The 14,740-nt window shown below is 40.7% G+C and overlaps 1 protein-coding gene across 8 annotated transcripts in view; it reads left to right on the plus strand.

The window, feature by feature from the left end:
- LOC109909803 (protein 4.1) overlaps positions 1–14,740 on the plus strand; it is a 120,285-nt gene that overhangs the window by 102,646 nt on the left and 2,899 nt on the right. For 7 of the 8 annotated variants that reach the window (XM_031796765.1, XM_031796764.1, XM_031796770.1 and 4 more), the window contains 2 exons: positions 7,321–7,401; positions 10,511–10,627. In XM_031796765.1, the coding sequence (XP_031652625.1) occupies positions 7,321–7,401; positions 10,511–10,621 (192 nt within the window). In that variant the 3' untranslated portion in view covers positions 10,622–10,627. The remainder of the gene's footprint in view (positions 1–7,320; positions 7,402–10,510; positions 10,628–14,740) is intronic. The other variant, XM_031796767.1, reaches the window with a different exon arrangement.

Consider the following 14,740-nt stretch of genomic DNA (forward strand, 5'->3'; position numbering starts at 1 on the left):
TTCTAGTCTTTATGTAAAAGCAGGTGAGCTGGTTCTAGTCTTTATGTAAAAGCAGGTGATCTGGTTCTAGTCTTTATGTAAAAGCAGGTGATCTGGTTCTAGTCTTTATGTAAAATCAGGTGATCTGGTTCTAGTCTTTATGTAAAAGCAGGTGATCTGGTTCTAGTCTTTATGTAAAGCAGGTGAGCTGGTTCTAGTCTTTATGTAAAAGCAGGTGATCTGGTTCTAGTCTTTATGTAAAAGCAGGTGATCTGGTTCTAGTCTTTATGTAAAAGCAGGTGATCTGGTTCTAGTCTTTATGTAAAAGCAGGTGAGTTGGTTCTAGTCTTTATGTAAAAGCAGGTGAGCTGGTTCTAGTCTTTATGTAAAAGCAGGTGATCTGGTTCTAGTCTTTATGTAAAAGCAGGTGATCTGGTTCTAGTCTTTATGTAAAAGCAGGTGATCTGGTTCTAGTCTTTATGTAAAAGCAGGTGAGCTGGTTCTAGTCTTTATGTAAAAGCAGGTGATCTGGTTCTAGTCTTTATGTAAAAGCAGGTGATCTGGTTCTAGTCTTTATGTAAAAGCAGGTGAGTTGGTTCTAGTCTTTATGTAAAAGCAGGTGATCTGGTTCTAGTCTTTATGTAAAAGCAGGTGATCTGGTTCTAGTCTTTATGTAAAAGCAGGTGATCTGGTTCTAGTCTTTATGTAAAAGCAGGTTAGATGGTTCTAGTCTTTATGTAAAAGCAGGTGAGCTGGTTCTAGTCTTTATGTAAAAGCAGGTGATCTGGTTCTAGTCTTTATGTAAAAGCAGGTGATCTGGTTCTAGTCTTTATGTAAAAGCAGGTGATCTGGTTCTAGTCTTTATGTAAAAGCAGGTGAGTTGGTTCTAGTCTTTATGTAAAAGCAGGTGATCTGGTTCTAGTCTTTATGTAAAAGCAGGTGATCTGGTTCTAGTCTTTATGTAAAAGCAGGTGATCTGGTACTAGTCTTTATGTAAAAGCAGGTGAGTTGGTTCTAGTCTTTATGTAAAAGCAGGTGATCTGGTTCTAGTCTTTATGTAAAAGCAGGTGATCTGGTTCTAGTCTTTATGTAAAAGCAGGTGAGCTGGTTCTAGTCTTTATGTAAAAGCAGGTGAGCTGGTTCTAGTCTTTATGTAAAAGCAGGTGAGCTGGTTCTAGTCTTTATGTAAAAGCAGGTGAGCTGTTTCTAGTCTTTATGTAAAAGCAGGTGAGCTGGTTCTAGTCTTTATGTAAAAGCAGGTGAGTTGTTCTAGTCTTTATGTAAAAGCAGGTGAGCTGGTTCTAGTCTTTATGTAAAAGCAGGTGAGTTGGTTCTAGTGCTTTGATGTAAAGCAGGTGAGCTGGTTCTAGTCTTTATGTAAAAGCAGGTGAGGCTGGTTCTAGTCTTTATGTAAAAGCAGGTGAGCTGGTTCTAGTCTTTATGTAAAAGCAGGTGAGCTGGTTCTAGTCTTTATGTAAAAGCAGGTGAGCTGGTTCTAGTCTTTATGTAAAAGCAGGTGAGCTGGTTCTAGTCTTTATGTAAAAGCAGGTGAGCTGGTTCTAGTCTTTATGTAAAAGCAGGTGAGCTGGTTCTAGTCTTTATGTAAAAGCAGGTGAGCTGGTTCTAGTCTTTATGTAAAAGCAGGTGAGCTGGTTCTAGTCTTTATGTAAAAGCAGGTGAGCTGGTTCTAGTCTTTATGTAAAAGCAGGTGAGCTGGTTCTAGTCTTTATGTAAAAGCAGGTGAGCTGGTTCTAGTCTTTATGTAAAAGCAGGTGAGCTGGTTCTAGTCTTTATGTAAAAGCAGGTGAGCTGGTTCTAGTCTTTATGTAAAAGCAGGTGAGCTGGTTCTAGTCTTTATGTAAAAGCAGGTGAGCTGGTTCTAGTCTTTATGTAAAAGCAGGTGAGCTGGTTCTAGTCTTTATGTAAAAGCAGGTGAGCTGGTTCTAGTCTTTATGTAAAAGCAGGTGAGCTGGTTCTAGTCTTTATGTAAAAGCAGGTGAGCTGGTTCTAGTCTTTATGTAAAAGCAGGTGAGCTGGTTCTAGGCTTTATTGTAAAGCAGGTGAGCTGGTTCTAGTCTTTATGTAAAAGCAGGTGAGCTGGTTCTAGTCTTTATGTAAAAGCAGGTGAGCTGGTTCTAGTCTTTATGTAAAAGCAGGTGAGCTGGTTCTAGTCTTTATGTAAAAGCAGGTGAGCTGGTTCTAGTCTTTATGTAAAAGCAGGTGATCTGGTTCTAGTCTTTATGTAAAAGCAGGTGATCTGGTTCTAGTCTTTATGTAAAATCAGGTGATCTGGTTCTAGTCTTTATGTAAAAGCAGGTGATCTGGTTCTAGTCTTTATGTAAAAGCAGGTGAGCTGGTTCTAGTCTTTATGTAAAAGCAGGTGATCTGGTTCTAGTCTTTATGTAAAAGCAGGTGATCTGGTTCTAGTCTTTATGTAAAAGCAGGTGATCTGGTTCTAGTCTTTATGTAAAAGCAGGTGAGTTGGTTCTAGTCTTTATGTAAAAGCAGGTGAGCTGGTTCTAGTCTTTATGTAAAAGCAGGTGATCTGGTTCTAGTCTTTATGTAAAAGCAGGTGATCTGGTTCTAGTCTTTATGTAAAAGCAGGTGATCTGGTTCTAGTCTTTATGTAAAAGCAGGTGAGCTGGTTCTAGTCTTTATGTAAAAGCAGGTGATCTGGTTCTAGTCTTTATGTAAAAGCAGGTGATCTGGTTCTAGTCTTTATGTAAAAGCAGGTGAGTTGGTTCTAGTCTTTATGTAAAAGCAGGTGATCTGGTTCTAGTCTTTATGTAAAAGCAGGTGATCTGGTTCTAGTCTTTATGTAAAAGCAGGTGATCTGGTTCTAGTCTTTATGTAAAGCAGGTTAGATGGTTCTAGTCTTTATGTAAAAGCAGGTGAGCTGGTTCTAGTCTTTATGTAAAAGCAGGTGATCTGGTTCTAGTCTTTATGTAAAAGCAGGTGATCTGGTTCTAGTCTTTATGTAAAAGCAGGTGATCTGGTTCTAGTCTTTATGTAAAAGCAGGTGATCTGGTTCTAGTCTTTATGTAAAATCAGGTGATCTGGTTCTAGTCTTTATGTAAAAGCAGGTGATCTGGTTCTAGTCTTTATGTAAAAGCAGGTGAGCTGGTTCTAGTCTTTATGTAAAAGCAGGTGATCTGGTTCTAGTCTTTATGTAAAAGCAGGTGATCTGGTTCTAGTCTTTATGTAAAAGCAGGTGATCTGGTTCTAGTCTTTATGTAAAAGCAGGTGAGTTGGTTCTAGTCTTTATGTAAAAGCAGGTGAGCTGGTTCTAGTCTTTATGTAAAGCAGGTGATCTGGTTCTAGTCTTTATGTAAAAGCAGGTGATCTGGTTCTAGTCTTTATGTAAAAGCAGGTGATCTGGTTCTAGTCTTTATGTAAAAGCAGGTGAGCTGGTTCTAGTCTTTATGTAAAAGCAGGTGATCTGGTTCTAGTCTTTATGTAAAAGCAGGTGATCTGGTTCTAGTCTTTATGTAAAAGCAGGTGAGTTGGTTCTAGTCTTTATGTAAAAGCAGGTGATCTGGTTCTAGTCTTTATGTAAAAGCAGGTGATCTGGTTCTAGTCTTTATGTAAAAGCAGGTGATCTGGTTCTAGTCTTTATGTAAAAGCAGGTTAGATGGTTCTAGTCTTTATGTAAAAGCAGGTGAGCTGGTTCTAGTCTTTATGTAAAAGCAGGTGATCTGGTTCTAGTCTTTATGTAAAAGCAGGTGATCTGGTTCTAGTCTTTATGTAAAAGCAGGTGATCTGGTTCTAGTCTTTATGTAAAAGCAGGTGAGTTGGTTCTAGTCTTTATGTAAAAGCAGGTGATCTGGTTCTAGTCTTTATGTAAAAGCAGGTGATCTGGTTCTAGTCTTTATGTAAAAGCGGGTGATCTGGTACTAGTCTTTATGTAAAAGCAGGTGAGTTGGTTCTAGTCTTTATGTAAAAGCAGGTGATCTGGTTCTAGTCTTTATGTAAAAGCAGGTGATCTGGTTCTAGTCTTTATGTAAAAGCAGGTGAGCTGGTTCTAGTCTTTATGTAAAAGCAGGTGAGCTGGTTCTAGTCTTTATGTAAAAGCAGGTGAGCTGGTTCTAGTCTTTATGTAAAAGCAGGTGATCTGGTACTAGTCTTTATGTAAAAGCAGGTGAGCTGGTTCTAGTCTTTATGTAAAAGCAGGTGATCTGGTTCTAGTCTTTATGTAAAAGCAGGTGAGCTGGTTCTAGTCTTTATGTAAAAGCAGGTGAGCTGGTTCTAGTCTTTATGTAAAAGCAGGTGAGCTGGTTCTAGTCTTTATGTAAAAGCAGGTGAGTTGGTTCTAGTCTTTATGTAAAAGCAGGTGAGCTGGTTCTAGTCTTTATGTAAAAGCAGGTGAGCTGGTTCTAGTCTTTATGTAAAAGCAGGTGATCTGGTTCTAGTCTTTATGTAAAAGCAGGTGAGCTGGTTCTAGTCTTTATGTAAAAGCAGGTGAGTTGGTTCTGGTCTTTATGTAAAAGCAGGTGAGCTGGTTCTAGTCTTTATGTAAAAGCAGGTGAGCTGGTTCTAGTCTTTATGTAAAAGCAGGTGAGTTGGTTCTAGTCTTTATGTAAAAGCAGGTGAGCTGGTTCTAGTCTTTATGTAAAAGCAGGTGATCTGGTTCTAGTCTTTATGTAAAAGCAGGTGATCTGGTTCTAGTCTTATGTAAAAGCAGGTGAGTTGGTTCTAGTCTTTATGTAAAAGCAGGTGAGCTGGTTCTAGTCTTTATGTAAAAGCAGGTGATCTGGTTCTAGTCTTTATGTAAAAGCAGGTGAGTTGGTTCTAGTCTTTATGTAAAAGCAGGTGAGCTGGTTCTAGTCTTTATGTAAAAGCAGGTGAGCTGGTTCTAGTCTTTATGTAAAAGCAGGTGAGTTGGTTTCTAGTCTTTATGTAAAAGCAGGTGAGCTGGTTCTAGTCTTTATGTAAAAGCAGGTGAGCTGGTTCTAGTCTTTATGTAAAAGCAGGTGAGCTGGTTCTAGTCTTTATGTAAAAGCAGGTGAGCTGGTTCTAGTCTTTATGTAAAAGCAGGTGAGCTGGTTCTAGTCTTTATGTAAAAGCAGGTGAGCTGGTTCTAGTCTTTATGTAAAAGCAGGTGAGCTGGTTCTAGTCTTTATGTAAAAAGCAGGTGAGCTGGTTCTAGTCTTTATGTAAAAGCAGGTGAGCTGGTTCTAGTCTTTATGTAAAAGCAGGTGAGCTGGTTCTAGTCTTTATGTAAAAGCAGGTGAGCTGGTTTCTAGTCTTTATGTAAAAGCAGGTGAGTTGGTTCTAGTCTTTATGTAAAAGCAGGTGAGCTGGTTCTAGTCTTTATGTAAAGCAGGTGAGCTGGTTCTAGTCTTTATGTAAAAGCAGTGAGCTGGTTCTAGTCTTTATGTAAAAGCAGGTGAGCTGGTTCTAGTCTTTATGTAAAAGCAGGTGAGCTGGTTCTAGTCTTTATGTAAAAGCAGGTGAGCTGGTTCTAGTCTTTATGTTAAAAGCAGGTGAGCTGGTTCTAGTCTTTATGTAAAAGCAGGTGAGCTGGTTCTAGTCTTTATGTAAAAGCAGGTGAGCTGGTTCTAGTCTTTATGTAAAAGCAGGTGAGCTGGTTCTAGTCTTTATGTAAAAGCAGGTGAGCTGGTTCTAGTCTTTATGTAAAGCAGGTGAGCTGGTTCTAGTCTTTATGTAAAAGCAGGTGAGCTGGTTCTAGTCTTTATGTAAAAGCAGGTGAGCTGGTTCTAGTCTTTATGTAAAAGCAGGTGAGCTAGGTTCTAGTCTTTATTAAAAGCAGGTGAGTGGTTCTAGTCTTTATGTAAAAGCAGGTGAGCTGGTTCTAGTCTAGTCTTTATGTAAAGCAGGTGAGCTGGTTCTAGTCTTTATGTAAAAGCAGGTGAGCTGGTTCTAGTCTTTATGTAAAAGCAGGTGAGCTGGTTCTAGTCTTTATGTAAAAGCAGGTGAGCTGGTTCTAGTCTTTATGTAAAGCAGGTGAGCTGGTTCTAGTCTTTATGTAAAGCAGGTGAGCTGGTTCTAGTCTTTATGTAAAGCAGGTGAGCTGGTTCTAGTCTTTATGTAAAAGCAGGTGAGCTGGTTCTAGTCTTTATGTAAAAGCAGGTGAGCTGGTTCTAGTCTTTATGTAAAAGCAGGTGAGCTGGTTCTAGTCTTTATGTAAAAGCAGGTGAGCTGGTTCTAGTCTTTATGTAAAAGCAGGTGAGCTGGTTCTAGTCTTTATGTAAAAGCAGGTGAGCTGGTTCTAGTCTTTATGTAAAAGCAGGTGAGCTGGTTCTAGTCTTTATGTAAAAGCAGGTGAGCTGGTTCTAGTCTTTATGTAAAAGCAGGTGAGCTGGTTCTAGTCTTTATGTAAAAGCAGGTGAGCTGGTTCTAGTCTTTATGTAAAAGCAGGTGAGCTGGTTCTAGTCTTTATGTAAAAGCAGGTGAGCTGGTTCTAGTCTTTATGTAAAAGCAGGTGAGCTGGTTCTAGTCTTTATGTAAAAGCAGGTGAGCTGGTTCTAGTCTTTATGTAAAAGCAGGTGAGCTGGTTCTAGTCTTTATGGAAAAGCAGGTGAGCTGGTTCTAGTCTTTATGTAAAAGCAGGTGAGCTGGTTCTAGTCTTTATGTAAAAGCAGGTGAGCTGGTTCTAGTCTTTATGTAAAGCAGGTGAGCTGGTTCTAGTCTTTATGTAAAAGCAGGTGAGCTGGTTCTAGTCTTTATGTAAAAGCAGGTGAGCTGGTTCTAGTCTTTATGTAAAAGCAGGTGAGCTGGTTCTAGTCTTTATGTAAAAGCAGGTGAGCTGGTTCTACTCCTTTTGGCCATTTTCTGGTGTTTTGTGTTGGAAAACAAAGCAGTTTGACCATTACAATTCAACCCTGTTACCAATAGATAGACAGGCATTTTATTTAATTTTTTACCATTTCCTTTTTTGTTGTGAAGCTTCCATTCAACAAGCTTCCATTCCCCCTATCACAAGGGGATTTACTGATTTAAAATGAAATTGTCAACCCTGTTACTATATTTGGCACTTACTGTAGACCGTTTGTTTTTAGTTTTTTTGTAATTATTAAATTGAACATGTTATCTTTATGACAGAATGTTCAAATTAAAATTCACCAAGTTCATCTACCCAAAAGGGACTCGTTTTCGTGGAACGACCCAGTGGCATGGGTAGCATACTGTATGAGTGAATAGGGCAGGGTTATGGATTCCACTGGTTTGTTAGTGGTGCATATAATTTCACTATTAATTAGGTTGTTCCGTTGGCTCAGTTGATTTCAAGCTTGGTGCTTACAATACTACAGCTGTGGGTTCATTTTGGCTTAGTTGTTCCATGTCTGAAATGTACCTCAAATTCAATTACATTTTTTCCAGACTGTGAAAGGCGGCATCTCAGAAACCAGGATCGAGAAGAGAATCGTAATCTCGGGTGATGCAGACATTGACCATGACGAGGTAAAAGGATATACTGTTCCTTCCCTCTTACACTGTGTGTCCTCTAGCACGCATCCTAAGTATCCTTACAGCTACTAAATAGGATAACTATTTTAACGAGATGATTGGTAACTGGAGACATTGCTGATGTCAGGGTATTCGGTCCCCTACCCAACGAACAAACTGGTGGCAAAGACATCATTATGCCGTCTTTTATGATGTCATGGTCCGGCTGTATACTAGTTGTAACAAGTTTTGTTATGATGTCATGTTCCGGCTGTATACTAGTTGTAACAAATTTTGTTATGATGTCATGGTCCGGCTGTATACTAGTTGTAACAAGTTTTGTTATGATGTCATGGTCCGGCTGTATACTAGTTGTAACAAGTTTTGTTATGATGTCATGGTCCGGCTGTATACTAGTTGTAACAAGTTTTGTTATCCTCTTTTGTGATGTCATGATCCGGCTGTATACTAGTTGTAACAAGTTTTGTTATCCTCTTTTATGATGTCATGGTCCGGCTGTATACTAGTTGTAACAAGTTTTGTTACCGTTTTTTTAGTAACCAGAAAAAGACGTCTTTATCTGGTTATAATCTGACCAGGTAACAATATAAAGTATTTTCGATGATGTCTTAAAGTCGTTGTTCACACAGTGACGGAGGTGTTCACAACCACATAGTGACGGAGGTGTTCACAACCACATAGTGACGGAGGTGTTCACAACCACATAGTGACGGAGGTGTTCACAACCACATAGTGACGGAGGTGTTCACAACCACATAGTGACAGAGGTGTTCACAACCACATAGTGACGGAGGTGTTCACAACCACATAGTGACGGAGGTGTTCACAACCACATAGTGACGGAGGTGTTCACAACCACATAGTGACGGAGGTGTTCACAACCACATAGTGACAGAGGTGTTCACAACCACATAGTGACGGAGGTGTTCACAACCACATAGTGACGGAGGTGTTCACAACCACATAGTGATGGAGGTGTTCACAACCACATAGTGACGGAGGTGTTCTCAACCACATAGTGACGGAGGTGTTCTCACAACCACATAGTGACGGAGGTGTTCTCACAACCACATAGTGACGGAGGTGTTCTCACAACCACATAGTGACGGAGGTGTTCTCACAACCACATAGTGACGGAGGTGTTCACAACCACATAGTGACGGAGGTGTTCACAACCACATAGTGACGGAGGTGTTCACAACCACATAGTGACGGAGGTGTTCTCACAACCACACAGTGACGGAGGTGTTCACACAACCACATAGTGACGGAGGTGTTCTCACAACCACATAGTGACGGAGGTGTTCACAACCACATAGTGACGGAGGTGTTCACAACCACATAGTGACGGAGGTGTTCTCACAACCACATAGTGACGGAGGTGTTCTCACAACCACATAGTGACGGAGGTGTTCACAACCACATAGTGACGGAGGTGTTCACAACCACATAGTGACGGAGGTGTTCACAACCACATAGTGACGGAGGTGTTCTCACAACCACACAGTGACGGAGGTGTTCACACAACCACATAGTGACGGAGGTGTTCTCACAACCACATAGTGACGGAGGTGTTCACAACTACATAGTGACGGAGGTGTTCACAACCACATAGTGACGGAGGTGTTCACAACCACATAGTGATGGAGGTGTTCACAACCACACAGTGATGGAGGTGTTCTCACACACAGTGACGGAGGTGTTCTCACACACAGTGACAGAGGTGTTCTCACACACAGTGACAGAGGTGTTCTCACACACAGTGACGGAGGTGTTCTCACACACAGTGACGGAGGTGTTCTCACACACAGTGATGGAGGTGTTCTCACACACAGTGACGGAGGTGTTCTCACACACACACAGTGATGGAGGTGTTCTCACACACACACAGTGACGGAGGTGTTCTCACACACACACAGTGACGGAGGTGGTCTCACACACAGTGGCTGAGGTTTTCTCACACACAGTGATGGAGGTGTTCTCACACACAGTGACGGAGGTGTTCTCACACACACACAGTGACGGAGGTGTTCTCACACACACACAGTGACGGAGGTGTTCTCACACACACACAGTGATGGGGGTGTTCTCACACACCCCCATGATGGGGGTGTTCTCACACACACACAGTGATGGGGGTGTTCTCACACACACACAGTGATGGGGGTGTTCTCACACACACACAGTGATGGGGGTGTTCTCACACACACACAGTGACGGAGGTGTTCTCACACACACACAGTGATGGGGGTGTTCTCACACACACACACACAGTGATGGAGGTGTTCTGACACACAGTGACGGAGGTGTTCTCACACACAGTGACGAAGGTGGTCTCACACACACACAGTGACGGAGGTGGTCTCACAACCAAACAGTGATGGAGGTGTTCTCACACACAGTGATGGAGGTGTTCTCACACACAGTGATGGAGGTGGTCTCACACACAGTGATGGAGGTGGTCTCACAACCACACAGTGATGGAGGTGTTCTCACACACAGTGATGGAGGTGTTCTCACACACAGTGATGGAGGTGTTCTCACACACACACAGTGATGGGGGTGTTCTCACACACACACAGTGACGGAGGTGTTCTCACACACACACAGTGATGGAGGTGTTCTCACACACAGTGACGGAGGTGTTCTCACAACCACATAGTGACGGAGGTGTTCACAACCACATAGTGACGGAGGTGTTCACAACCACATAGTGACGGAGGTGTTCACAACCACATAGTGACGGAGGTGTTCACAACCACACAGTGACGGAGGTGTTCACAACCACACAGTGACGGAGGTGTTCACAACCACATAGTGACGGAGGTGTTCACAACCACATAGTGACGGAGGTGTTCCCAATCACACTGTTAAGGAGGTATACCCAATCACACTGTGAAGGAGGTATACCCAATCACACTGTTAAGGAGGTATACCCAATCACACTGTGAAGGAGGTATACCCAATCACACTGTTAAGGAGGTATGCCCAACCACACTGTGACTAGTCCAACCCTTGCCCTTGTGATTCTGATCATGCCCATTCCACCTTCCTCTCTGTTTCCCTCCATGGGGTGTTTGGCATATTGTCTGTCTGTCTGTAGGCCTTGGCTCAGGCCATAAAGGAGGCCAAAAAGCAGCACCCTGACATGTCAGTGACCAAAGTAGTGGTCCACAAAGAGACTGAGATCACGCCCGAGGAGGGCGAAGAGTGACCGCAGGTAAGGGGACCACGTCGGTCGGTCTGTGGCGGCTGGGTCTGGCTGGCAGGACACTGACAAGCAACCCCCTCCATTCCCTCCACATCCATCCTCTGCTTCTTGTGCTGTCTACAATCACCGGCTTCCCCATAGGGCTGCTCCATGCTCAGCTTGCTGAACTAACCTGGGGCAGTTTCAGCTTTCCACAGTCCTCTCCCTCTCCACAGTCAACTATAGTATAATGATACCGTCTGTGTGGATGGAGTCTCTCTCTCGTATGTATATATATATATATATACATGCATGGATACATACATACATACATACATACTGTATGGAGTCTCTCTCTATACTGTATGGAGTATCTATATACACTGTATGGAGTCTCTCTATATACTGTATGGAGTCTCTCTATATACTGTATGGAGTCTCTCTATATATACTGTATGGAGTCTCTCTCTATATACTGTATGGAGTCTCTATATATACTGTGTGGTGTCTCTATATATACTGTATGGAGTCTCTCTATATATACTGTATGGAGTCTCTCTCTATATATACTGTATGGAGTCTATCTATATATACTGTATGGAGTCTCTCTCTATATACTGTATGGAGTCTCTCTATATACTGTATGGAGTCTCTCTATATATACTGTATGGAGTCTCTCTCTATATATACTGTATGGAGTCTCTCTATATACTGTATGGAGTCTATCTATATATACTGTATGGAGTCTCTATATATACTTTATGGAGTCTCTCTCTATATACCTAATGGAGTCTCTCTCCATATATACTGTATGGAGTCTCTCTCTATATACTGTATGGAGTCTCTCTCTATATACCTAATGGAGTCTCTCTCCATATATACTGTATGGAGTCTATATCCTGTATGGAGTCTCTCTATATATACTGTATGGAGTCTCTCTCTATATATACTGTATGGAGTCTCTCTATATACTGTATGGAGTCTCTATATATATACTGTATGGAGTCTCTATATATACTGTATGGAGTCTCTATATATACTGTATGGAGTCTTTCTATATACTGTATGGAGTCTCTCTATATATATACTGTATGGAGTCTCTATATACTGTATGATGTCTCTATATACTGTATGGAGTCTCTATATATACTGTATGGAGTCTCTCTATATACTGTATGGAGTCTATATATATACTATATGGAGTCTATATATACTGTATGGAGTCTCTCTCTATATACTGTATGGAATCTCTATATATACTGTATGGAGTCTCTATATATACTGTATGGAGTCTCTATATATACTGTATGGAGTCTCTCTATATATACTGCATGGAGTTTCTCTATATATACTGTACGGAGTCTCTCTATATACTGTATGGAGTCTCTCTATATACTGTATGGAGTCTCTCTATATATACTATATGGAGTCTCTCTATATATACTGTATGGAGTCTCTCTCTATATATACTGTATGGAGTCTCTCTATATACTGTACGGAGTCTCTCTATATACTATATAGAGTCTCTCTATATACTGTGTGGTGTCTCTATATATACTGTATGGAGTCTCTCTATATATATACTGTATGGAGTCTATCTATATATACTGTATGGTGTCTCTCTCTATATACTGTATGGAGTCTCTATATATACTGTATGGAGTCTCTCTATATATACTGTATGGAGTCTCTCTCTATATATACTGTATGGAGTCTCTCTCTATATATACTGTATGGAGTCTCTCTCTATATATACTGTATGGGGTCTCTCTATATATATACTGTATGGAGTCTCTCTATATATACTGTATGGAGTCTCTCTCTATATATACTGTATGGAGTCTCTCTATATATACTATATGGAGTCTCTCTATATATACTGTATGGAGTCTCTCTCTATATATACTGTATGGAGTCTCTATATATACTGTATGGAGTCTATATATACTGTATGGAGTCTATATATACTGTATGGAGTCTCTCTCTATATATACTGTATGGAGTCTCTCTATATACTGTATGGAGTCTCTATATATACTGTATGGAGTCTCTCTATATACTGTATGGAGTCTCTCTCTATATATACTGTATGGAGTCTCTCTACATACTGTATGGAGTCTCTCTATATACTGTATGGAGTCTGTTTATATACTGTATGGAGTCTCGCTATATACTGTATGGTGTCTCTATATACTGTATGGTGTCTCTCTCTATATACTGTATGGAGTCTCTCTCTATATACTGTATGGAGTCTCTCTATATACTGTATGGAGTCTCTCTATATACTGTATGGAGTATCTCTATATACTGTATGGAGTCTCTCTATATACTGTATGGAGTCTCTCTCTATATATACTGTATGGAGTCTCTCTCTATATATACTGTATGGAGTCTCTCTATATACTGTATGGAGTCTCTATATATACTGTATGGAGTCTCTCTATATACTTTATGGGGTCTCTCTATATATACTGTATGGAGTCTCTCTATATACTGTATGGAGTCTCTATATATACTTTATGGAGTCTCTCTATATACTGTATGGAGTCTCTCTATATACTGTATGGAGTCTCTCTCTATATATACTGTATGGAGTCTATATCCTGTATGGAGTCTCTCTATATATACTGTATGGAGTCTCTCTATATATACTGTATGGAGTCTCTCTATATACTGTATGGAGTCTATCTATATATACTGTATGGAGTCTCTCTATATATATACTGTATGGAGTCTCTCTATATATACTGTATGGTGTCTCTCTCTATATACTGTATGGAGTCTCTATATATACTGTATGGAGTCTCTCTATATATACTGTATGGAGTCTCTCTCTATATATACTGTATGGAGTCTCTCTCTATATATACTGTATGGAGTCTCTCTCTATATATACTGTATGGGGTCTCTCTATATATATACTGTATGGAGTCTCTCTATATATACTGTATGGAGTCTCTCTCTATATATACTGTATGGAGTCTCTCTATATATACTGTATGGAGTCTATATATACTGTATGGAGTCTATGTATACTGTATGGAGTATCTCTATATACTGTATGGAGTCTCTATATATACTGTATGGAGTATCTCTATATACTGTATGGAGTCTCTCTATATTTACTGTATGGAGTCTCTATATATATACTGTATGGAGTCTCTATAGCCTTCCATGGCTGGCTTCTGTGCCTGTGATGGCTGCTCTGGAAATGTTATTGGTGCTAATGTTTGCATTTCCTTTCAGCTTCTCATACCATTATTGACAATAAGCAATTAAAACGTGTGTTTGCTATTTATTTCTTACTGTCTTGTCTAAATTTCACGTTTGGTTTTGATTGTCTATATAATTATCTCTGTTATCTCTGGTAGTGTTCAGAGCGTACTGGTTTTCATACTGCCAGTTTGTCTCATTCCTATCAAACGAGGGGTTACTTGACGAGTGTGTTGGTCTACATTATATCATTATTTTCCCTCTTTCTGGTTATTAGGGCATGATGCTCAAGAGAGACACCAGTTTACATTTCTTATTGTCAAAGTTTCTGTACGCTGTAGTAGAGACATATTGCTTGGCAGAGGCTGTCTAGTCTATTAACCCTTTAAGATAAATGGTCATGTCTTAGCATGCAGCTTGTCTGAATCTGTGTCTGATAAGTGTTGGTTTAGATGAAAAAGGTTATTCTGCTGATAACAAACAAACCATTGACTGCCATTCCCACGACCTCTGGTATTCACACGACCTCTGCCATTCCCACAACCTCTGGTATTCACACGACCTCTGGCATTCACACGACCTCTGGCATTCACACGACCTCTGGCATTCACACGACCTCTGGCATTCACACGACCTCTGGCATTCACACGACCTCTGGCATTGCCACGACCTCTGATATTCTCACGACCTCTGATATTCACACGACCTCTGGTATTCACACGACCTCTGATATTCACACGACCACTGATATTCTCACGACCTCTGATATTCACACGACCTCTGATATTCACACGACCTCTGATATTCACACGACCACTGATATTCTCACGACCTCTGATATTCACACGACCTCTGATATTCACACGACCTCTGATATTCACACGACCTCTGATATTCACACGACCTCTGATATTCACACGACCACTGATA

This window comes from Oncorhynchus kisutch, linkage group LG18 (assembly GCF_002021735.2).
Source record: "Oncorhynchus kisutch isolate 150728-3 linkage group LG18, Okis_V2, whole genome shotgun sequence".
Taxonomy (NCBI): domain Eukaryota; kingdom Metazoa; phylum Chordata; class Actinopteri; order Salmoniformes; family Salmonidae; genus Oncorhynchus; species Oncorhynchus kisutch.